The 26,531-nt window shown below is 35.6% G+C and overlaps 1 protein-coding gene across 5 annotated transcripts in view; it reads right to left on the bottom strand.

The window, feature by feature from the left end:
- PIBF1 (progesterone immunomodulatory binding factor 1) overlaps positions 1 to 26,531 on the bottom strand; it is a 197,797-nt gene that overhangs the window by 47,449 nt on the left and 123,817 nt on the right. For all 5 annotated transcript variants that reach the window (XR_567411.2, XR_567410.2, XM_008686641.2 and 2 more), the window contains exons 13-14: positions 25,669 to 25,759; positions 14,490 to 14,592 (exon numbers count right to left, since the gene is read on the bottom strand). Coding sequence is in view for 3 of the 5 variants with exons in the window: in XM_008686641.2 (XP_008684863.1) it covers positions 14,490 to 14,592; positions 25,669 to 25,759 (194 nt within the window). In the remaining 2 variants the exon portion in view is untranslated. The remainder of the gene's footprint in view (positions 1 to 14,489; positions 14,593 to 25,668; positions 25,760 to 26,531) is intronic.

Below are 26,531 nucleotides of genomic sequence, written 5' to 3'. Positions count from 1 at the left end.
GCACAAGTAGTTGTATATGGTAGGAGCACGGCCGTGTGTGCGCATGCGCTTGTGCCCACGTGTGCGTGGTATACCATAAGATGGAACTGCATATGTAGGCAGGGGTAGGATAATAGAAGGTCTTGCATGTTATTATTCTTAGCAAACAGACAAGTCTAACTGTGGGAGAAACAAAACAGGTATGTATTTAGAAAGAGTATTTTGGTAACAAGGTGGAGAACTAAACAGAGTCGATGCCAATCAGCTGATTCCTAATTTAATTCACATGATAGATAAGAGGTTGCACCAACTCAGTACCACTAAAGCAGGAGACAGAGTGGAGATGTTCAGAAGATGGTATGAAGACAGTAGGGAAGACCTGGTACTTGCTGAACACTCCTTTTGCACTCTTGGAATTCTGATGATAGACATGCTTACTGTTTACCACATAAATCGTGAGCTTACTCAAGAAAGGCTACAGTGAAAAGCTACTGTAGCTGGTAGCTGAAGCCATGGAACAAGACGAAGTAAGAAGCAGTGAGAACAGTGCCAAGACAGATGTCTGGGGCATGTCCACATTGAAACAACAATCACAAACAAGTCAACAATGGAGACTGAGAAGTAGGGGGGTAACAGAGAGGTGGAGCAGGAGCAAAAGACACACTACTTGGTGTAGGAGGGGCTGCAAGTGAGGACCTGGGAAGAGGGGAGGTAGAAGATGAGGATGAAAAGTAGGTTAGGATCAAACTGGCCTTCCCTGCCATGCTAAAGAATACAGACATTGTCTGCTAGGCAGCGGACCTTTTAAAATGAAATCATGATCCACAGTATGGAGGACAGTTTGGGCTAGAAGAAAGAATTGTGATGGACTGATAACCTTTACTTGCCAAATTTCAAAAATATCAGGCAGTGTAGTACCTTATGTGTTTATGTTCTAAGCCTTGTATTTTTAATGGTGAAATAAAAGCCCTGTTCTTTTTTTTTTTTTTTAAAGATTTTATTTATTTGACAGAGAGACAGCCAGCAAGAGAGGGAACACAAGCAGGGGGAGTGGGAGAGGAAGAAGCAGGCTCCCAGCGGAGGAGCCTGATGCAGGGCTCGATCCCAGAATGCTGGGATCACGCCCTGAGCCGAAGGCAGATGCTTAACGACTGCGCTACCCAGGCGCCCCAGCACTGTTCTTTATTAAAAGAATTTAAGTATCAACAAACCTTGAGGAAAATATTTTGGGAGGCAAAGGGACCCTGTAAATCATACTATTTTTCATTTTTTCTATGAAAATGGATGCATCTTACAATCGCTGCTGATGAAGTTTGCACATGTAAATTTGACCTTAAGCTGTTTATATTTTGATTTCAGTTGAATTCTGAGTATGGCTAATCTGCCATAGGTTGAGTTTAATTGCCATTTAAAACATCTCCAAAAAGATTCCAATGGGATTTGGCACATTCAGCATGGTTTGCGTTAGAAGGGTAGAAATTGAGTTATGCAATAAATGACAAAAATCATTGCCTAAGGTCTAAAAGAATGTGTGCTTAAAACTAAAAAATTTCAAGTGAGAAAAAAGCGCTGTATCATAGTTTAATTGGAAGCATCTCCTACTCTTCTACTCCTTGGTGGTACATAAAATAGTGGATTTTTTTTTTCACATCAATGAAGGCTTAGAAATATGGAAAGAAAGATTGGCCTTGAAGTTTAAAGAGATTTAATTTACTTCTTTTAGGGGTGTGACTGGCAAGTGAGTTTCTCTTTAAAATACCGAGATTGAGGGGTGCCTGGGTGGCACAGCGGTTGAGCGTCTGCCTTCGGCTCAGGGCGTGATCCCGGCGTTCTGGGACCAAGCCCCACATCAGGCTCCTCTGCTAGGAGCCTGCTTCTTCCTCTCCCACTCCCCCTGCTTGTGTTCCCTCTCTCGCTGGCTGTCTCTATCTCTGTCAAATAAATAAATAAAATCTTTAAAAAAAAATACCGAGATTGGAAAAAAAACAAAAACAAAAAACCCCGAGATGGAGTTGCAGGAATTGTAGGCTACAGACTCCTTCCAAGAGACTGGATACATTGAGGGTGCTGACAGAACACTCCCAGCAGTTGCTCAGGTCAGATAACCCAAAGGACAAAGGCACATGTTTTACTCATCTAGACGCTTCTACTATGTTTGTAGAAATCATGTATCCCAATATCACTGGTATACAGTACAACATACTGGCAAGTATTTCAAAGACTCCATCAAGCAGAAAGTCCTGCCACTTTTTTTCCTTGCCTGTGCATATTAGACACCCTTCCTGTTTGCTTTTCTCAGTCCTAAAACTTTCAAATGCATGTTATGCTTATAGAGGCTTCTGAATTTTTCCTATAGCAAATCCTTTCTCTGATATTCTGGAATACTTCCATATTCTTTTAAATACTTGCTCTTGATAATGAAATGGAAGGAAGGAGATGAGGAAGAAAGGGAGGGACGAAGGGGATAGCACATGCACATACTAAGTAATTTAAACTACAGAGAGGGAACATACACCGAAAGGATCTCTTTCTTCCATCTAGAACTTCAGTGCCCCCCTCCACAATGATAATCATCAACAATGAATGATTCTTTTGGTTTTTTATTATTCCAGATATCTCTATGCATACTTCAAGGCATACATATAGATCTATGTCTGGGTATCCATGTATATATATGTCTATATTTCCTTGGCAGTAAAATTGAGGGTACAACAAATATTGCTGAAATGTAATCTCTGTTTATAGATATATTTTAAAAAGTAGAATTTTGCCTCTTATTTCTATTTTTATAAATCTACTTAAGTTTGGTGGAGTGGCTAGGTCAATGATCTATCTAATGAACCAACATTTACTTTCTACCTATCATGAGTCAAATACTGTGTTGATCATCAAATCTATGCCTTAAAAAAAAAAATCTCATGTGAGTTGGAACAAATTCAAGCAATTCAAAAATGCATAAGGCAAAAATTAGTCCTTCTGTTCTTCCCCACTCCCAATCTCAGAGGTAAGCAGTTTGTTGTTACAAAGATAAATATGGATGGTCCTGGGAACTCATTTTCTATTCTACTAGAACAAGTTAATAGAGATTATAACCTCCAAAGGCTCCCGTTCCCAGATGACTTAGGCAACTAGATGTTCCTTAACCTTCTCTTCAGACATGTACAGTGTTTTGGTGTGGAGTCCCTCTATCAGATCCCTTTCTGTGGCACACCCAGAGCACCTGTGCCAGGCCTAAGCACACTTTTCTGTGGAAAGAGAACTTGGGGATGGTATATACTCTGTTAATTCTTTGCCTGTAAATTTACTCCAAATGTTTTTCTATTCATATGACAAATACTAGTGGCATTTGTGTGCCCTTGGCATGACAGTTGTATATTATGTAAACTTTTTTCTCTATGCTTAGAAACACAATCCCACCCCCTAGAAAGACACACACACACACACACACACACACACACACACACACTCCCATGGCCAAAATAGAGAAATACAATATAAATTATCCTGCAATTTTCCTTTTTAGAAAAAATTTATCCACATAGTTTGGATGTCTTTTAGGGTTAGTACACAGAATTCTACTTTATTCTATCCATGCATCCTATAGCCTCTTTCAAATCTGGCAATCTAAAGTTTTGCAACATATTACCTGGATTCTCCTAAATGCCTCCTAGGTAGAGAATTTCAAGTAACTAAAACCCTGCCATATGGTCACTTGAGATTGTGCATATCCCATTTTCTAGATAAATTTTCTAAAATTAAGTTCTAACAGATAAATCTCTAAGTGAGCTACTAGAAGACAAGGCCTTTGTGAACAAGGCTGTACACATTAAAGGGGCAAGAGCATGCCTCTTTTGTTCATCAGTGGTTGAAGATAGTAGGAGTCTGATAAATATTTACTGAATGGCTAGAAAGAGAAAGAGCAAACACCAAGATTCAAGGTAGCTACAGCACAGCAATTCTGGTGGTAACACGGTATGCTTTATGACACAGCCTAGATTTTCTACCCCGCATCAACACTCCTTTTCTTCCCCTTTTTCTTTTTTAAAATTGAGATATAATTGACATACAATATTATATCAGCTTTAGGTATACAACGTAATGTTTTGACACTTGTATACATTTTGAAATGATCATCACAGTAAGTCTAGTTACCAACTGTTACCATAAAAAGTCAAAAAATTTTTTTCTTCTGTGATGAGAATTTTCAAGACTCACTGTCCTGGCAACCTTCAAATACGCACGACAATACCACTGACTATAGTCACCATGTTGCACACCACATCCCCATGACCTATTCATTTTGTAACTCGGAGTCTGTACCCCCTGACCTCCTTCACCCATTTTACCCATCCCCATCCCCCTTCTGCTGCCAACCAACACTCTTTTCCATACCCGTGTGTTTTGTTTGTTCATTTGTTTTGTTTTTTTAGATTCCACATATAAGTGAGATCATATGGTATTTGTCTTTCTCTGCCTGATTTATTTCACTTAGCATTATACCCTCTAGCTCCATCCATGTTGTTGCAAATGGCAAGACTGCATCTTTTTTATGGCTGAGTCATATTCCATTGTATACATACCACATCTTCTTTATCCATTTATCCACTGATCAACACTTAGGTTGTTTCTATATCTGGGCTATCGTAAGTAATGCTACAGTGAATATTGCACCCCTTTTTGGATTAGTGTTTTCATTTTCTTTGAATAAATACCCTGAAGTGGAATTGCTGGATCATATGGAAGTTCTATTATTATTTTGAATAAACTCCATACTGTTTTCCATAGTGGCTGGACCAATTTACCAACAGTGAATGAGGGTTTCCTTTTTTCTACACCCTGCCAAACTTGTTATTTCTTGTCTTTCTGATTCCAGCCATTCTGACAGGTGTGAGGTGGTATCTCATTGTGGTTTTGATTTGCATTTCCCTGATGATTACTGACGTTGAGCATCTCTTGGTGTGCCTGTAGGCCAGCTGTAAGTCTTCTTTGGAAAAATGTTTATTCAGATCCTCTGCCCAATTTTTAAATTGGGTTTTTAATTTTTTTCCTAGTGTTGAGCTGTAGGAATTCTTTATATATTTTGGATATCAACCTCTTATTGGATATATGATTTCCAAATATTTTCTCTCCCGTGGTTGCCCTTCCATTTTGCTAATGGTTTCCTTTGCTGTGCAGAAACTTTTGGTTTGTAGTCCCACTTGTTTATTTATGCTTTTGGAGTCAGATCCCAAAAAACATCACCAAGACTGGTATCAAGATGCTTACTGCCTATGTCTGAACACTCCATTCTTAATCCATTGGTGGTTTCTTGAGAATTAGATGGCATATAAACACATATAAAAAAGAAAGCCAATAATTTTATTCTCTTTTATACTGAACCAACTAATGAAACCACGGTCTGAAGACGCTGTACATCAAACAATGAAGAACAGTGAAGCCTGAGACACAGGAAACAAAGTGAGCCCAACCCTACAGCTGCCCTCATTCACTGTATGGGAAGAGTTTTCAGGCAATAGTTCAGGAAGGGGGAATCAAAGCAGAGCCTGCCAAACTCCCTGAGTTAAGGATCTGCAGAAGTAGAAACCAAGTTGGCTATAGTTATTATGGCAGAGTACTGAAGAAAAGAGCTACACAGAGACAAAACTCTGAAAATTTACAGACGTTTCCCCTTGAGTATGCACACGGGCACTGAATAGTGTATGTGTGTAAAGAAATTACCAGAGACTGAGATAGAACCACTGAAAGTATTAGAAAGAACAATCTCTGAAGATCACATGGGCCAGGAATTTACCTATTGCCACCAGCCAAAGTAGAAAACTTAATAGTTCATAGGACATGGGGTAGAATATTCAAAAGGCTTCGGTTTCAGTAGTGGAGGGAAAAAGTAACCTTAGGATGAAACCTTCTTTGCTTATAAAAGCTAAAAGCAGTACTTGAAAGAACCAAACCTTTCCCCAGAAATGTAACCATGTCTGAGAAGAAAGCTAACAAAAACTTACAGTAATTAAAAAATATTTAGCAGTAAGGTAAAATTCACATCTGGTGTCCAATAAAAAATTAGTAAGCATGTGAAAACAAAGGACAATATGATACATAAGGAGATAGATCAATTTAATTGAAACCAATCAAAAAGTGGCACAATAATAAAATTAGTAGATAAGAATGTCAAAATAGCTATTGAAACTGTATTTCATATGCTCAAGAAAATAAAGTTTGAAAAGGTTAAGTAGACCTGGAAGATACAAAGGAGACCTCAAATTGAACTAGAAATGATAACTACAATATCTGAGATGTAAACCTTACTAGAGTGGATTATCAGCAGATAATACACCGGAGAAGAAAAGATTAGTGGACTTGAAGACTTACTAAGAGAAATTATTCAAAAGCAAAGGCAGAAGAAGACTGAAAACAATGAAAAGAAGAACATTTGTTCTGTTGTAGGGTAACGTCAAGCAGTATAATACATGTCTAATGAAGTCTCCAAAGGAAAGAGAGGGTAGGACAGAAACATACATGAAGACATTAAGGCTGAAAAATTTCCAAATCTGATGATCTTACATATGTAAGAGGTTTGACAAAACCCAAGCACGGTAAACATGAAGAAAACCACAATAAGCCACATCACAAATTGCTTAAAGCTAGTAAAAAAAAAAAAAAAAAAAAAAAGAAAGAAAAGAAAAGAAAAAAGGAAAGAAAATCTTAAAAGCTTCTAGAGAAATAAAACACATTACCTAGAGAGGCACAAAGATAAAGATGACAGCATATTCTTGGCAGAACAATGCAAACTAGAAGAGAGTGGAGCAACATCTTTCAAGTACTGAAAAAGAGAGAGGAAAAAAGAGTCAACCTTTAAATTTCTACCCTGGGGGAAATTCTCTTTGTAAAACAAACATGAACTCAGCAATCCCCCCCCCAGGTGTTCACTCCACAGAACTGAAAGAGGTAGTTAAACATAATGTTGTACTTGAATATTCATAGCAGCACTATTCACAACAATCAAAAGGTGGAAATAACCCAAATGTCCATCAACAGATGAACGGATAAATGAGGTAGGATGCATCTGTACAATGGAATATTATTTGGTCATAAAAAGGAATGAAGTACTGATAGATGGTATAACAGGAATGAATCTTGAAAACATGATGCTAAGTGAAAGCAGCCAGATACAAAAGGTCACATATTGCATGATTCCATTTATATGAACAGGCAAATTCACAGAGACAGAAAGCACACAGTGATTGGCAGGGATTGAGGGGGGGGGAGAATGGGGAATGACTGCTTAATGGGTAGAGTTTCCTTCTGGGTAATGAAAATGTTCTATAACTAGATAGTGGTGACAGCAGTACAATATTGTAAACACACCAAAAACCACTGAATTGTACAAGTTGTGAATTTTATGTTATGTGAATTTTCTGTCATAAAAGAGTGAACCCTTAAATGTGTGCTTCCAGTTTTTTTTTGGCCTTAGTAACATAACTGTCAGTAATATATTTTACATTCTTAAATTTAAAACATATCTTAAATTCTGTTAAGAACTGTAAGAAATATAAAAACAAAAGCTAAAAAGAGGTGAAATAACTTTTTGCAAAATACAGAAGCAGAAAGATGTCATCACCTGCAGACCTATTCTATAGCACTTAAAGAAGTGCATCCACCAGAAACCGTATGATACCAGATGGAGATTTAGACCTAGACAAAGGAATTAAGAATACCACGCATGTAACTATTTGGTTAAATACAGTATCTTTTCCTCATATAATTGTATCTCTTTAAAAATTTGTCAATTGGTGGGGTACCTGGGAGGCTCAATCTGTTAAATGTCCAACTCTTGATTTCAGCTCAAGTCATGATCTCAGGGTCATGAGACTGAGCCCCGCAGAGCTCTCCACGCTCAGGAGGGAGTCTGCTTAATATTCTCTCTCCCTTTCCTTCTGTCCCTCCCCACTGCGTGTGCTCTCTCTCCCTCTTTAAAAATAAATGAATCTTTAAAAAATTGGCAATTGCCTAAATAAAAATAATAGCAATGTAGTGTGGGGTTTCTACATGTATAAGTAAAATATATGACAAAAGGAGCACAAAAGGCTAAGAGGGAACAAATGGAAGTATACTATTTTAAGGCTTTTTACTATATACAAAGTAGCAGAACCTCACATGAAACAAGATAGTGATGTTAAAGATGTATACTATAGTCTAAAGAAACTACCGTAAAAACACAGAGTTAAAGCTAATAAACCAATAGTGAGATAACATAAAATTATAAAACATATTCCGCTAATCCAAAAAAAGTCAGGAAAAAAAAGAAGGGAAAAAAGAAGAGATGGGACAAATAAAAAACAAATATCAAGATGACAGACTTAACAATAAACACACTAAATGTAAGTGTTCTGAAAACTCCAGGGGCGCGTGGGTGGCTCAGTCGGTTAAGCATCTGCCTTCAGCTCAGGTCATGATACCAGTGTTCTAGAACTGAGTCCTGTGTTGGACTCCCTGCTCAGCGGGGAGCCTGTTTCTCCCTCTCCCTCTGCTGCTCCTCGTCCTGCTTTTGCTCTCTCACTCTCACTCTCTCTCAAATAAATAAATAAGTAAATAAATAAAATCTTTTTAAAAATGTTCTAAAAACTCCAATTAAAGTCCTATTTTGTTAGACGGGATAAAAAGTAAGATAAAACTATATATGATGCCTATAAAACAATTATAAAGACATAAAGAAGTTAAAAGTAGAAGGATGGAAAAACATGACTATATTAAGACTAGTCAAAAGATGTGAAACTTTTACACCAAAGAATAAAAAATGAGTAAGAGAAATTAAAGATCCAAATAAATGCCAGGATGAGGTGGATTAATGAGCCATAATATTCAATGTTATTAAGATTTCAATTTTCTGGTGCACCTCGGTTAGCTCAGTTGGTTAAGCATCAGACTCCATTTCTGCTCAGGTCATGATCTCAGGGTCCTGGGATCAGGCCAAGTCAGGCTCCTTGCTCAGTGTGGAGTCTGTTTGTCGCTCTCCGTCTTCTCCTCCCCTGCTCTCACACTCTAAATAAATAAATATTTTAAAAAGCTATTTTATCTATCTATCTATCTATCTATCTATCTATCTATCTATCTATCTATCATCTATCTATCCAGGAGAGAAGAGAAAGGGCATGTAAGTGAGCTGGGGGACAGAAAGAGGGAGACAGAATCTTTAAGCAGACTCCCCGCTGAGTGCAGAGCCTGATGTGGGGCTTGATCCCGTGACCCATGAGTTCATGACCTGAGCCAAAATCAAAATTCATATATTTAACCAACTGAGCCATCTGGGTCCCCCTAAACCTTAAAAAAAAAAAATTGATCTTTTAAAAAAAAAATTTCAATTTTTCCCTCTTGATCTATAGATTCAATGCAATCCCAATCAAAATCACAGCAGCTTTTTTTTTTTTTTAAAGATTATTTATTCATTTGACAGAGAGACAGTCAGTGAGAGAGGGAACACAGCAGGGGGAGTGGGAGAGGAAGAAGCAGGCTCCTAGCGGAGGAGCCTGATGTGGGGCTCGATCCCAGAACTCTGGGATCACGCCCTGAGCAGAAGGCAGACGCTTAACGACTGTGCCACCCAGGCGCCCCCACAGCAGCTTTCTTTTAAAAAAATTTTTTTTGTAGAAATGATTACAGAATTCATACAGATGCAAAGGACACAAAATAGCCAAATTTGAAAATGAGTAGAGTTGGAGGACCAACAGTATCTAATTTCAAGACATTATAAAGTTTCAGTAATCAAGAGAGTGTAGTATTGGCATAAAGATAAACAAATTAGATAACTGGAAAGAGAGAGTCCAGAAACAGACTCACACATTTATGGTTGATTTTCAACAAGGTCTTTTCAACAAATGATGTGAGAATAATTTGATTTCAATACGCAAATAAATGAATTTCAATCAATACCTTGCACACAATACACAAATTAAAAATGGATTACAGACTTGAAACTATAAAACATCAAGACAAAAACCCTGTGACTCTGGGTCAGGCAAAGAATTTTAGATACAACACTAAACATGAAATCCATAGAAGAACAAACTGATAAAGTGGATTTGATAAAAACTGCTCTTCAAACACTGCTAAAAGATGGAGAAACAAGCTACAGAGTGGGAGAAAATACTTGCAAATCATATATCTGATAAGGGACTTGTATCTAGAATATCTAAATAATACTCAAAACTCAATTATAGGAGAACAATGTGAGAAAATTGGCAAAAATTTTGAAGACACTTCCCCCAGTAAGAAGAGCAGAGGGCAAAGAAGTACACGAAAAGATGCTCAATAGCATTAGTCATTGGGAATTGCAAATTAAAACCATAATGAGAGACCACTGTATACCCATTAGACTGGCTAAAATTAAAAACATTGGCTGTATCAAGTCTTCACAAGGTGGTAGAAGAACTAGAACTTTCATACACTGCTGGTGGAAATGCAAAATGGCACAGACATTCAGAAAAGTTAGGCAGTTTTCCAAATGTTAAGTAGACACCTAACCATATGCATATGATCCACCTACTCCACTCCCAGGTATTTACCCAAAAGAAACAAAAAGCATCTGTTCATAAAAGGACTGTACATGGATATTCAGATCAGCTCGACTTGTAACAGGCAAAAACTGCACACTACCCAAATGTCCATCAACGGGTGAATGAATGAACAACAGTGGTATATCCATAAATGGAATGTGCCTCGACAATGAGAAGGAAATAACTATGGATGAAACTTGAAATAATTATGCAGAGTGAAAGAAGTCAGATAAAAAATGAGTGTGTATATATATATTGCATGATTCCATTTATGTAGAATGTAAAACATGGCCAATCTATGGTGACAGAATGCAAATCAGTGGTTGCTTGAGGACTATGATGGGATAGGAAAGGTTGGGAGAGATTCCAAAGGGGCAAAAGGAAACTTTTGGGGTGAAGTATATGTCATTATCTTCATTTTGGTGATGATTTCATAGGTATACAATATGTGCCAAAAGTTATCATACTGTACACTTTAAATATGTGCAGCTTACTGTATGTCAATTATACTTTAATAAAGCTACTATAAAAGGAATATTTCTTTTTTGAATATTTTTTAGCATTTTCATTTTGGCACTTCATGTATATTTAATTTCAGATACATTCTCAATAACATATATAACTCAATGGTTATAACTTCAATTATTTGTTTCACCTGCATATTATTCTTAAAACTCCAAGCTAGTTTATTTTTTATTTCTTAAAGATATTTATTTATTTATTTATTTATTTATTTATTTATTTAGAGTGCATGAGCGGGGGGCGGGGGTACAGAGGGAGAAGGAGAGAGAATCTGAAGTAGACTCTATACTGAGCACTTGGGGCTTGATCTCACCACCCTGAGATCATGACCTGAGCCGAAATCAAGAGTTGGATGCTTAACTGACTGAGCCATCCGGGCGGCCCTCAAAACTCCAAGCTAGTTTAAACAAACTACTTAAAGACTATAGATACTGAGAGAATTTCTTTCTCTATTTTTTTCACCATGTATCATGAATAGTCAGCTTTTAAAGAAACATTCTAATACTGTCATCTTTCAGCTAGTTTATATAATCATTTTCAATTTAAGCAACACAATTTTTGTTAGGTAGAAAACAGTTAAATCCATAGAATATTTCAAATTATAAATACTTTATTTTCAATCTTAAGGGAAAGGTTATATACTATTATAGCCACAAAAATTTTAATATAAGGTTACTGATTCTTTCTCCCAATGTCTTATGAAAAATTTTCAAACATACACAAAAGTACAGAACTGAATAATAAACCCGTATGTAACCTTTAGCCAGCTTCAAACATGATCAATATTTTGAAATTTTTCTTTTATCTACGAGCCCTTCCCCCAGTTTTTATGGGCTATTTAAAAGCAAATTCGAGGCATTGTACCAGTTCATATCACATATATTTCAGTATTTATTTATTTATTCTTAAAGATTTTATTTATTTGATACAGAAAGTAAGAGCGTGCGTGAGCAGGGGGAGGGGCAGAGAAGCAGGCTCCCTGCTGAGCAGGGAGCCCAATGCAGGGCTCCTCCAGGGACTGAAGGATCATGACCTGAGCTGAAGGCAGTCCCTTAACCAACTGAGTCACCCAGGTGCCCCTATATCTTAGTTTTTAAATCTTTTTCTCAATGTAAGCCAACAGCTTATTTTAAAATTGTTTCATAAAAAGCTAAAAAGTTACTTATACTTCATTATAAGAAGTATATAATTTAATTTCTTACATTTCACCCGTACAATTTGTATGCGGCTGTGTGCCATTTAGAAACTCCTATTTCAAAGCAAAAGAAATTCCTATTTCAGTTAACTGATGTTTTTAGGAAGGTGGTTTTATTTTTTTTTTAAGTAATATGACACACATACACACACATATCCAACACAAGTATGCATGTAGTTTAGTTTTTTTAGAAATACTTTTGATAGGTCATTCTGAAGTTAAAAGAAACATGAGGGATCTATAAAATATCAGCAATCTGATGTTTCTTTAACTTCACATTTGTTTCTTTAATCATTTATTTATTTATCCTTCCATGGTGTGCTGGAGCTGGCTTCCCGCAGTTTGTGGTGGCAAACTGGTAAATTTTTAGGAATTTTGTAAGCCGGATGTTAAACACAACCATTATTAAAAATAATTTAAATGTACAATAAAATCAATTTTATTTAAAAAAGAGAATATTCAAACTCACTGATTTTTAATTATTTTACTATTAGCTATGCTCTTGAGTTTATCCATGTCTACTGTATCTGTGTGGTGGAAACTATGTAAGGTGTATTACTGCGCATCTTTACTCTGTGTTCAGTAACATGATGTTGGCAGTTCAGAGTTAGTCACGGGGGGGATATTTATCCCACAGACGCAAGCAAATCCTACCAATCAGAGCTGTCTCTCACGCTCCTGCCTGGAGGGTTGGTGGTGAGCACCCACCAGCACCACACTGCTTCCATCCTGAGCGTAACTACATGTCGGGCACTGGAGTGATATGAAATATTTCTGATCTTTTGGAATTTGAGCATAAAATCCTCATGTCACATTATTAAAAGTACTTTAATGGAGGGCACTATAAAGGTAAATAGGAAGGGGCTCTTCAGAAAACAAAGAATACATGATATATATTAATAATTTTTAATACATGTCTTTAAAAATCCCTTTATTATAAGATCCAAGTTTTAAAATATTAACATAAAAAAAGTTGTTATGCAAGGCGCCTGGGTGGCTCAGTTGGCTGAGCGTCTGCCTTTGGCTCAGGTCATGATCCTGCAGGGCCAGGATGGAGTCCCACATTGGGATCCCTGCTTGGCAGGGAATCTGCTTCTCCCTCTGACACTCCCCCCTCTCGTGCTCTCTCTCACTGTCTGTCTCTCAAATAAATAAATAAAGTCTAAAAAAAAAAAAAAGCTGTTTTGCTGAAACTCAGGAAATAAAAGGAATCCTAATGAGTTGGCATCTTTGGTTTTAATCATTACTTGAATTTCAGAAGTACAGAAAAATGTAATTAAATGTTAATAAAAGAATTAAAAACACCATGTAAAATATATATGTTTTTTAAATGATGTAATATAAGGCTGAAGAAAATAAGAAATATGAACCTGATTTTTATTTTTTTTTAAAAGATTTTTATTTCTTTGACAGAGAAAGAGAGACAGCCAGCAAGAGAGGGAACACAGGCAGGGGGAGTGGGAGAGGAAGAAGCAGGCTCCCAGCGGAGGAGCCTGATGTGGGGCTCGATCCCAGGACTCTGGGATCACGCCCTGAGCCGAAGGCAGATGCTTAACGACTGAGCCACCTAGGCGCCCCTATGACTCTGATTTTTAAAAGATAATTTGGGAACTATCATGCACCAAATAATATGAGAGCTTGAGAATACCAAGTTAAGTATGTTTAATAGAAAAGCAATTTTTCATCAAAAAAGTCAAAAAGCAAACTTATTTTAAAAATGAGGTTTTAAACAAATGGTTACCAGAGGGGAGGTGGGTAGGAGGATGGGTGAAATAAGTGACGGGCATTAAGAGTACACTTACCATGATGAGCAGTGAGTAATATACGAAATTATTGTATCACTATATTGTACACCTGAAACTAATATAACACTGTATGTTAACAATGCCGGAATTAAAATAAAATTTTTTAAAAAATGAGGTTTTATTTAAAAACTCAAAATGCCACCTGAAATTGCCAAACTTGTTTTGTCAGTTGATATTCTCAGAAATCAAAGCTTTGCCTGTCTAGTCTGCATTTATATTTAGTCTGGGCATTTAATCTCTTTTTTTGATCTTAGTTTTGCCATACACTATGAGTCGTTTTATAAAGCTTTAACATTAAGTTAGTTTCGTAAGTTGTAAAATCATTTTGTACTAGCAAACAGCTTATTTTAAAACCGTTCAGAAAATATACAAAGGAGTGACAAAGAATTAAAATGAACACTGTGATTCTTTATATGTGTTTCTTTTGTTTAAGTTATTTACCTCTTGTGAAAGCTGTGTTACTTGCTCCTTTTGATGTTCCAGGTCTTTTAAAACCAATGAGTTTTGTTTTTCTAACTGAAGCACTCTTCTTGCCAAGTGGACACTAGGTGAGTGAAATAAGAAAATTAATGCTTAAAAAAGATGAATGCTTTCTAAAATATTAACAATGTGTTTGTATGCCTGAAAACTGACTTACCGTTTCCTAGTAATACTTAAATATTTACAGAAAAAATATGGAGTCAAATATTTTCTGGTGGTAACAGTGGAAGACCAATATCCCAACAGCTCAGAATTTTGAAAGTAACATTAAAATCTCCATAATAATATAACTGTGATATATTGATTACTGCAGTAATGGTTTCTAGCCCTTGCTATAAAAGTATGAGAGTTACATTATACTTGTTTGAAAAGACCACAAGATAGCAATTTACAGCTTTTCTCCATTTTTATAAAAATTTCCCATTTACAAACAAATCAGGCAATTAGTTGAAACAATAATAAGCCTGCACTTTGAAAAGCTTCAGTGTTTACCTCAGACAACAAAATGCATTTTATAATACAAAAAACAACTGAACAGATTTTCTATTGAAAGTAGAGATGGAAAAGATGCATGAAAAGTGGGCAATGTCTATGGTAAAGGCATATTCCGTACTAAAAGATCACCCTTTGACCATCACATGATGATCACAACTTGTACTGAGTGTAACCTTCAGTATTTAACATCACATTAAATGTGAAATGCCCCAATTCCACTTTTAAGACACAATAAAAAAAGGTTCAACTATAAAATCATTTCTCCTACCTACTAGGGAAAAAAACATGGTATAATTCTTTAAAGAACTGCTAATAATGTTGGGAAGACATGTTGTTCCACAGACCTTCTCTGTGACTCCAAAAAACTAAAAATTTCCTATTTATATTTTCATGTTTGAAGGAGTTAATTACTGAATCGCAAAATCTGTGGAATCTGAGAAGACGAGATGTTACATAATGACATGCAGCAAAATATTTTCACTTTAAATAAAATTATTTTATTTATTTACGGAACAGGAACAATTCCATTATATTTTAAATATTTCCTAACATTGGATAAAGGAATGCAGACAAAACTCTGAAAATAATGCTTAACATCATCCTACACAACCATTTCTAAGAATTTGTTATCCCAAATGAAAAAGAGGAGTTCTGGTAAAAGTTTATATAGTGAATTGTGCAGCTTGTTTACATATGCTCATATCTAAGTTTCGACTGGCATAAGATTTTGCCTTAATAATCAGTTGCAGTTAGAGATGGAAAAGACATAGTCCTTATTTTTTGACAATTGTTTTTTATAAAAAACAGCTTTAATGATATAGAATTTTATTGCTATGTAATTTATATACCACAAAGTCCACCCATTTAAAGTGTCCAAATAAGTGGTTTTTAGTATGTTTAGAATTATGCAACTAATACTCTAATTTTAGAATATTTTCATTACAAAAAAAAATCCTTCCCCATTAACATTGTTCCCCATCCTACTGCCCAGCTGTAGGGAACCACTTACCTACTTTCTTCTTCTAGAGATTTTTATATTTATAGTTATGGCTACCCCATTTTCTCTCTCTCAATCTAAAATATGCTAAGTTCTCTCAAATTTGACCCTAAAATAAGATCTCTACAAATAAGTCTTAACACTAATTTTATTTTATGTTTACAGTTTTAATCTGTTGGATTTATTATATGTTTGCAAATATCAGTATTTCATATCATTAACTGTTTTTTATGAAGTTAATATAAAATCCTTTGAGTTATCTTCATTCATATTTTCATTCTTTTTCTCATCCTTCATATACGTTAGGAGTAAGTCTCTTCATCTTTCTGTCTTTGACAGAACTCAGCACGAGGGTCCTTCGTACATGGTAATTTCTCAGGAATGTATGTTGAAGGTACAGACTGTGAGGTGTAATGCTCAGTATGGAACAATGAACACAATCAAACGCTATTACACAGAAAACAGTTGCGGATGATACGAAATGGAAGAAAAAGGGATGCAAGAAAATAATAAGATGCAAAGGTCACCCATTACCAACATTTTGAGGAAGATAATGACTTGAAGACAACATGTTTAAAAAAAGTAAGTAGCTCATTTGGTTTGGGTGATTTTGTTTTGTTTGGAAACTGCATAATGCTCTTATGCAGATATGGTGTGATATCACTTATCAACGCAAAATAGCATATGACATAAAGTAGTGAATTCAAGAAATTCTTGGTATGCTGGTGCTTATGTCCTAATACCAGCGCTACCTCCTTCTACCAAGAATTGCCCTGATTTTAGTTGAGGATTCTAAGGGAGGAAAATCAACTCTAAATAGAAAGAAGTTATCTTATGATACCTTGAAGTGCTTTAATGTGTTTTACGGTGTTGTAATTACTAGCATATAGAACCATTTTATTGAGAAAAACTTTCTAGGAACTGATGCTTACAGAAATGACTGTGACTTTTACTCTGACTGTTGACCTCATTTATGATACATAATGCTTATAATGTAGAAGAAATTGTCATATAATTGGTCTCCAAGTGAAGCACTGATCACATTTAAAACATTTACTTTTACTCCTAAAGTCATTATAAAGACAGCAGAACACATCTCTTCATAGACATTTCAAAAATGGTATTAAGATTCTCAGGTTGCCCTAAATGACCCATTTAGCCCATGGATTATAGATGTTACAGAAGGAAAAAAAAAAAAAAAGGAAAAAAGGAAGAAGAAAAAGAATAAAAAATATTGAGAAATCTAGAACACACAGGAAAAACAGGACATATAACTTTCATCATAATCATACTTGCAATTAACAAAAATGATTATAATATTAGCTTTTTTATCTTCATCATAATTATCAATGACTTTGGAAAAGCAGGTTGAATTAGAAGAAACATTAATTCATTCATTAAGACATTCAAGAACATTCTCTTTTAACAAAATTTATAAAAAGCCTGTAATCTATATGGGCACTGGGAATACACAGTTTCTACCTGGAGGACCTACTAGTCTGCTGAGGAAGATGGGCAAATAAATTACCATAGTGTGCTAAATGCTAAGAAGGGGCACACTGAGGGCTGAAAACCAGTACTGACTCATCTGGTGAGGAAGCAGAGAAACAGCATTCCGGGCAGAGGGAAAAGCATAATAGGTAAAGGATGATGTGTGGGGGTGTGGTATGGATTGATAAAACACATGGCATGTGGTGAGAGCTGAAGCTAGAGAGACAAAGGCAGGGATATATGATGAAAAGTCTTAAATGTTAAGCTGAGTTTGGATTTTATCCGTAAATTGGTTAGGCATGACATGATCAGATTTGTACTTGAGAGAGTTCTCTGTCAACACTGTGGAGAAGGAAGAAGACTTGAGCCAATTATAAAGTTAAGATCACAGTCTAGACTGGTGGTCTCCAGAAGCAATTATGTGCAAAATAATCCATTGAAGTGTGGGAAATTTTACTTACATTTATTTTAATATTAAGTGTCTTTAAAGTTTTATTATTATTTTTTTAAAGATTTTATTTATTTATTTGACAGAGACAGAGAGAGGGGGGGAGAAAGAGAGTAAGCACAAGCAGGCTCTCCGCCGAGCAGGGAGCCCAATGTGGGGCTTGATCCCAGACCCTAGGATTGTGTCCTGAGCCAAAGGCAGACACTTAACTGACTGAGCCACCTAGGAGACCCAAGTGTCTTTAAAATTTTAATTTTCTATGTAGGTTTTATATTTTAATGTATATAATATGTTATTCATATGATAGTACATGTATGTAATTGATAAATAAATACATGTACATGTACTGGTAGGTGAATGTTCAATTTTTTTCCCCCAATCAGGAGTCATATCAAAAAGTCTGGAGACCAATGGTCTGGGCCACTTTTGTCCAATAGAAACATAATGCAAGCCCCATATGTAATTTAAAAATTTTTAGGAGCCACATTAAAAATATTACAAAACTCTTATCTCACATGATATCAAAAATTAACTCAAAATGGATCAGACTTAAATGTAAAAACTAGGATATTAACTCTTAGAAGAAAACACAGGAGTAAATCTTCCTGACCTTGGATTTGGCAAAGGATTCTCAGATATGGCACCAAAAGCACAAGCAACAAATGAAAAATGAGATAAACTGCACTGCATCAAAATTAAACTATTTTGTGCTTCAAAAGACGCCCTCAAGAAAGTAAAAAAAAAAAAAAAAAAACCCACATGAAACAGAAGAGAACATTCCAAAATATGTATCTGATAAGGGACTTGTATCTAGAAAATATAAAGAACTCTTTTTTTTTTTTTAAGATTTTATTTATTTATTTATTTGAGAGAGAACGAGAGAGCACAAGCAGGGGTAGGGGAGAGGAAGAGGGAGTGGGAGAAGCAGGCTCCTTGCTGAGCAGGAAGCCTGATGTGGGACCACCCTAGGACCCTGGGATCATAACCTAGGCTGAAGGCAAATGCTTAATTGACTGAGCCACCCAGGTGCCCCTAAAGAACTCTTATAACTCAATAATAAAAAAACAATCCAATTACATCATTCACAACAGTGCCTTATGCTGTAGAAAGTTCTAAATAATTACATAAATATATCTTTGCACTCCTTGTACTGCCATGTCCTCAGAAAGCATAATGATAGGGTCAACACATGTGTATTACAGACTTTCAGACATTCCTCTTGAAAGGTTGGTACAAATTTATTTTTATTTTTTTTAAAGATTTTATTTATTTATTTAACAGAGATAGAGACAGCCAGCGAGAGAGGGAACAGAAGCAGGGGAGTGGGAGAGGAAGAAGCAGGCTCCCAGTGGAGGAGCCTGATGTGGGGCTCGAACCCAGAACGCCGGGATCACGCCCTGAGCCGAAGGCAGACGCTTAACCGCTGTGCCACCCAGGCGCCCCAAGGTTGGTACAAATTTAAATTCTCATGAACTAGAATAAAAAGTTCTCCAAGGAGTAGGATTTTTAATTATTTTGTTCTCGAATGTAGTCAAAGTATGTTGAATAATAGCTGGTACAAAGGAGGTGTTCGGTAATAAACTGTTGAATGACTGAACTTTATATAAGGCTTCCTGTTTCTTCATACCCTAGCTCACAATGGGCATAATCAATCTTCAAAAGTTTTGCTAATAACCTTATATAAACAATAGAATCTTTAAATTTCTTCATTTATGAGGTTAAACATCTTTTCATATGTCTGTCAGACATTTGTATTTCTTATTTAATGAAGTGATGTTTATGTCCTTTTCTCACCCACTTCAAATCTTACCTACATGATTAATTCTACTCTGTCTAAATTATTTAAAAATATCAAGGCCTTCTGTAATCTCAACTGAACCAACCTTATTTTCCATTAATGTCTACTCTACTTAATGTCCCATAAACATGTTTTGTATTTTCCTTCCACTATACCTCTGTTGGTCCCCCCAGTCTGAGGAAGGCAGGTTATTTCCTTGCTTGATAGATTCAACTTTTTTCTTTTTTTTTTTTGAAGTAGGCTCCATGTCCAGCATGGAGCCCAACGTGGGGTTCAAACTCAGGACCCTGAGATCAAGACCTGAGCTGAGATCAAGAGTCAGACGCCTAACTGAGCCACTCAGGTGAACCAGACCTAACTTTTTTTTAAAGTCTCCCTTCAAGTTTCACTTCCTCTATTTCTGACCATGCTAGTCTTCACTGATCTCTACTGCGCTGATCGACATAGCCTAGCACACATTATGGCACTAAATTATATATTTTTCGATGTTTCTCGATATTCTTTCATGTGTGTTAATCTTTTCTTTCCGAACAGATGCAACTTACGTGAAGACACGGTCTTACCCCCTGTGGTGTGTGCTAAACAGAGTAGACACTTAATAAATCGTTCTTGATTGATTTTGTTGTAAGTGAATTTTGTTCAGATGAACACACTGGTAGAAGCCATATTCTTAGGTTGCAGAGTTTCAATATTAAAGCAGGACTAATACTCAGCATCTAAGCACTGAACTTGTGATAGAAATGTGCATAAACTTAGTAAGAGAAAACAAATACTACAGATACCAATTCATCTCTTCTATACTTCAACCTCCTATATCTTCGAATGTGGCATATTGTTGTGGCGTGTGATTTGGTGTAATAAGTGGATTCTGTGTAGAAATCTGGAGTGTTAAAAATGGGAAGAAATTCACTTTAACTGAAATTCAAAGAAAAACAAATGAAGAATTTCTCATCTATATAGCTGAGTTTATGTCTCTTTAAGCACAATGCACACAGAATGAAAACAAGTACGTCCAAGTTCTTTAAAAAGAGTAACTATGGATACAGTCAGGAAAAATGACCCCTGCTAAAGGTTATTATTTTTTTCGTACAGAATGTACTAAATTCAAGAAAGCATTGCTTTTACAGGCTGTTGCGACACTAACATAGGTACAACTTAACCATACTTCTTTGTCATTATATTCATTGCCATGTGACTTTTACCTGCACCAAGATTAAGTTCAACATCAACTAGAAACTACTACTACAGGAGTACAGTTTTGTATCTAAATATTAAACGAAAACTTCACCTGTTACCTGGTAAAATTTTCCCAACAGGGTTATCTCTTAGCTCCCTCATCACTTCTTCTTCTTTTTTTTTTTTTTTTAAAGATTTTATTTATTTATTCGACAGAGATAGAGACAGCCAGCGAGAGAGGGAACACAAGCAGGGGGAGTGGGAGAGGAAGAAGCAGGCTCATAGTAGAGGAGCCTAATGTGGGGCTCAATCCCATAAGGCCGGGATCACGCCCTAAGCCAAAGGCAGATGCTTAACCGCTGTGCCACCCAGGCGCCCCCCCCCCATCACTTCTTGACTCCAAATAAAAGTTACTCTCTTAGATCTGTCAATGGCAGCAGCACTGCTGCTTATTACACATAATTTCATAATAGCATAGCCCTGCCAATGTGCACATGGGAGATCTTCATCTATATCTGAGATGTCAAAGCACCATGGAGGACTGATGTTCTGTCCCAATTCCTTCAATCTTGGTATGATTTTCTTAGTATTATCAAAACTCCAAATAAGTAAGTGTATTTATTTAGTGACTTGCTAATTAGTTACTTGTCTGAAATAACATTTGGCTTTTTGATCTTTTTCAATTTTAGCAGGTCAGAGGTCTGTCTCTATTAGTAGGGCATAAAAAATAAATTGTTCAAAAAAAGGGCACTAGTGCCAGAATGATTCTAGCTTCAGAACTCTTCAGGTTGGTGCCTGTACTTATTGCTCTGTTGGTAATTCTTGAGAACCAAATAGTGGTCTCATGCTGATTACCAACAGTCATATGAAACTCCCTAGTTTATTCTACAGGTTTATACTTTCGAGTTGACCATGAATAGAACATCAGTAACTTTTTAAAGGACTATTCCTAAAACTAACCCAAATGAAATCAGTACAACTTTCCCCAAGGACACACTCATCCACATGAGAATAAAGAGAGAAAACCAAATTTCCATTACGTACCAAAGTTTGCCAGAGGGGGAAAAAAGTTTCCTTTGCTTTAATTTTTTCCTTTATTATAAAGCTGAGTCTACTGTGAGAGTTTCAACTTAAAGCTCTTTCTAAAACTAGATGGAAACTAAAACAAAAGGTCTATAGCATGCAGTAAATCTTGCAATTTGAAAGGTTTAAGAACCTTCAGAAAAGGCTATCCATTCAGATCTGCCAAAGCAAACAGAGAAGCACACACTGAGACCACGTTCCTGCCTGGGTGTTACCCATTTAAGTTGCAGGTTAAAGAGCATAACCAAAACATGTAACCAGAAAATCTTGTTTGCTATTTTCAAAACAATCATGACCGAAACAAAAACATTACTTCAGATTTTCAAGTTTAGTCAAGTCAAGAAGAGCCCATTTCATTTTAATTTACTTTCATTGTATAAGCCCTTTTAACCAACCACAACTTTGTCCCAGAAAGAGTTTGATGTGATATTTCGTTATTGTCGATTATCTTCACTGAAACTTCAAAATATGAGTAAGCTGATTTGAGAATTATGTGTTTAAGAGACATTTTTGGGAGTTATTTTTCAAACTACAAAAATTAATTTTGCTACTTTTTTTTTTTAACAGGAAATTGGCATTACAGTATATGTCTTAAAACTAACATCAAAAAAAGTGAATCTCAAAACTGGTTTCATGTCCAGGGGAGTGTCTCGACTAATTAAGAAGTCTCATTAAAATTCTCAAACAAAGCTGTTTAAAGTGAAAACTTAAATTGTGCCTAAAGTTTTTGGAGTATTAGCCTTTCCTCTAAAATCGACTGTGCGATTTACTCTAAGAAACACTAATCAGTCTAACAAACTAACCTTTCCTGAATAACCCACTATATGCCAGGCACTGTGTGATGAACTCTGCATCCATTTTCTCACTTAAATTTCATAATATACCTTCAGTAGCAACAGGCAACCGGTGAAAATTGTCAGTGACTACTGAATTTCTTAACAACATGAAACTCAAAAACCAAAGGCCTAAAAATTAAAGTTTTGGATAACCATTAAAAATTATCTTTTTGAAGACTATTCAGTGATACAAGAAAATGTTCAAGATGGAATTATAAGATAAAAAATTAAACTTTCACGTTACATACAATAATAGCCTAAATATGCAAGAAAATATATGTGTCTATATAAAGTTTGAATGGTTATCTTTGGATGGTAGGATTACCAGCAATTTTCTAAAATAAGTGTATTATTTTTATAATCAGAAATTTACTCCAATTAAGCGTTACTCTAAAGTACCTAAATCTGGTTGTTGAATGTATGAGATTTTACATCAAACATAGTATGAATGGAATGTATCGTGTAGCAGTTGAAAATAAGTTCCTTTGAAATTTTAATATATTTTGGTATAGACTAATGTATAATGAAAACTTTATTATGCAAACATTTCATTTGCGGTTCTGATTGAGTTGTTTTATAATATACCTTCAGTTTCCATTGCTTTAATTTTAAATGTGAAGAATTAAATACAGATTCTCTTAAAAGCTACATTGCTTTCATCTTAAATAAGTTAAACTTAAACAGAGCATGAAGCCATTGACTTCTTTACAAATATCTACTAAAAAATGAAATATAGACTTTGCAAACTTTGGAAATGTGTCAACCCTAAAAGAGGGACCCTCTTTGCCACTGGTCAATTTTGTGCATACAGTAGGCACTCAATAGAATATGTTGAATGAATGGGTGAAGGAATGCATAAATGTCCTCTTTGGGTATATAGACTTACTTTCCCTTCACTTAGTTTAGATGACCTGAGAAGCACTTCCTCAAAATAACCCTCTGGTTCACCATGAGACGAATGCCTGGCACCAGCTGGTAGGAGATATTAATAGTATGCACATTAGGCACTTGTTCAAGGCACATAGATAGCTCAGTGATAAAATCTTTAGAAATATTTGGATAGTTAAGATTATTCAGAATATGAATCAGTTGTGGTTCCTTAAATCTTCACTCTAATTATTAAGAAATCAACATCTGTTTTTGGAAATTCTTTTAAAAAAGTAAGGTAACAATAATAATTGCTTTCAATTTTAGAGGAACTCAGCATTTAGGGCTAAAGAAAAAAGCTTACAACAGCAAAATTCTTCTTTTTCCCTCCTTGTGACAAAGATTCTTTTGAAGGATTCATAAGCTAAAAAAAGAAGAGAATTGACCTTTTCCTTCAAATTTCAATTTTCAGTATTTACCAATCACTTACCACTGACAAAGAAGTCTCTTACCCATAAAAGTACTTTTCTATTCCTCCATAGGCAATTTAATGCTCCAAAAAAGTGATATGCTGATAATTACAAAATAGCCGAGGTCACCCTTAGTGACCTGTGGAGGGAGTGGGCAGAGAATGGTAATGGGACGGGGCTATACATGATGTTTCAAATAATACAGACTTCAGAAATACATGCATCTTCATCAGACAGAATTAACTATTTCAGCTACAAAATGACACTTGACAGTCACCTATCCTTGATCTAAAAATTTTCCAGATATTTTCTTTAACCAGTAAGGGACACAAATTCAAAGTATCCATTTGTTTCGTTATAAAATGACCTATATCTTACATCACGGCCTTAAAGACATTATATTCTCTGAGCCATCACTACAAAAGTACTAGAATTCGGATGAAGTGTTTTTCTTACTTAGTGTGTAATGTCTCTAAATGTTTAAAATCGACTCATAAAAATAGAAGATAAGCAGCTTTGAATCCTCAAATACTCTGATAAAGAGACAATTCTACTAGGTATCTCACATCATGTTACATTAAGGGAATAAACAAGAATTAAGATACAGTTGCTGACCTTGAGGAACCTTCCATATGGCTGGGGAAATGACATGGGAAACAAGAGCTAATGAGATAAGAGAGATGCTCTATTGTGTGGTATGGAGAAAACAGACGTTCAAAGGCATAAAGATGTACTGCCCTCATTTTGGGCAGAGAAGCAAATGAGGCTGGAGGGGTGGGGCCATGTGGAGGGGTCTGGAAGTCTGGCAGAAATATTTAGATTTGATAGAGTAGCAAATGGGACAGTGAGATGTTTCTGCACAGAAGGATGAATTAAAGTTAGAGAAAGGAGTTAGGTAAAAAAATCAGCTAGGTCAACTAGAAAACTGATTAATATAGATACAATTTTTCTCTTAGTGTACTTTAAGTAATATCTCACAAAATCATGAGTGGATCTCCCCCAAATTTTCTGGGCTACACAGTCTTTTACACTTTCAATCATAATACACATTTTATCAATCTCTTACTCTCCCTGTCTCCCTCTTTCTTTTGCTCAAATATATGCCAAGGAATGTACACAGTTGAATAAAAAATGAGAGAAAAAGGAAGCATGATTAATTAATTTTAACCTGAAAACTGTTGGTACAAATTCATTTGTAACTCACTTGAAATTAATGTGAAAATAAAATTAAAATGGTGTCATTACCACTGAATCTAATTCTAGGAAAATTCTAATGTACACTTATATTTTACTGACCATTAAACTCACTTAAAAATACATGAAATGCAGGATTATAACTTACTGTGCTTTACTTTGTGAGCAATTTAATATTTATGCATACTAAGAATAAAGTAACTTTACTTTGCACATTATCAAAAAGCATAATGTAATTACATTTAGCTTGAGTAGATAAGTAAAACAAATATATATTGATTTTACCTTTGCTTTAGTCGTCTTTTGGCCGTTGTGGGAACATTAGCACCATAGCCATAGGCAAAAAGAACCCTTTCAGCCTCATCTTCATTTTCAACTGAAAAATATTAAAGTGTATGATGTAAAATCAGTTTTTTTCCCCTTAAAAAGCACGGCAGACGTGAAAATAAAAGAGGTCATACTAATGAATCAGGGAGCATAAGAACATTAAAAAGGACTAATGCATAATCTCAAACAGTCCATTTGTAAATCCATATTTCTTAAAGTACATGGTCACTTAAATTCATTCCATTTATTTTTAAAAGGTGCAGGGCTTGCATCATATGACATGTTAAAGTTTCTTGTTATAAAGCATAATAATACAGATGTGTTATTCTGAATGATTCTTTTTTTTTTTTTTTAAAGATTTTATTTATTTATTTGACAGAGAGAGAGACAGCCAGAGAGAGAGGGAACACAAGCAGGGGGAGTGGAAGAGGAAGAAGCAGGCTCCCAGTGGAAGAGCCTGATGTGGGGCTCGATCCCATAACGCCAGGATCACGCCCTGAGCCGAAGGCAGACGCTTAACGACTGAGCCACCCAGGCGCCCCATTATTCTGAATGATTCTAAGGCTTTTTACGTGGAATGTATGTTATGTAATTATAAATAAGTAATGATAACATCAATCTCACTACTTCTCTTCTTGATAAAAGAAATGACTATTTTTAATTAGGAAAGATGTGCATTATTTTATCAGAACAACTTTATCCTAACTTGCAATAATGAAACTGTGCACTTAAGTAGGCTACTCTGTGAAAAAAATGTACAGTACTAAGAACATATTGACGGCCTTTTTTTTTTTAAATTAGAAAAAAGTTCAGTGAGACCA

This window comes from Ursus maritimus, unplaced genomic scaffold (genome assembly GCF_017311325.1).
Source record: "Ursus maritimus isolate PB19 unplaced genomic scaffold, ASM1731132v1 scaffold_10, whole genome shotgun sequence".
In the NCBI taxonomy this organism is placed as follows: domain Eukaryota; kingdom Metazoa; phylum Chordata; class Mammalia; order Carnivora; family Ursidae; genus Ursus; species Ursus maritimus.
Note: the sequence above shows the minus strand (reverse complement) of the source record. Positions and strands in the feature narration are given on the sequence as shown.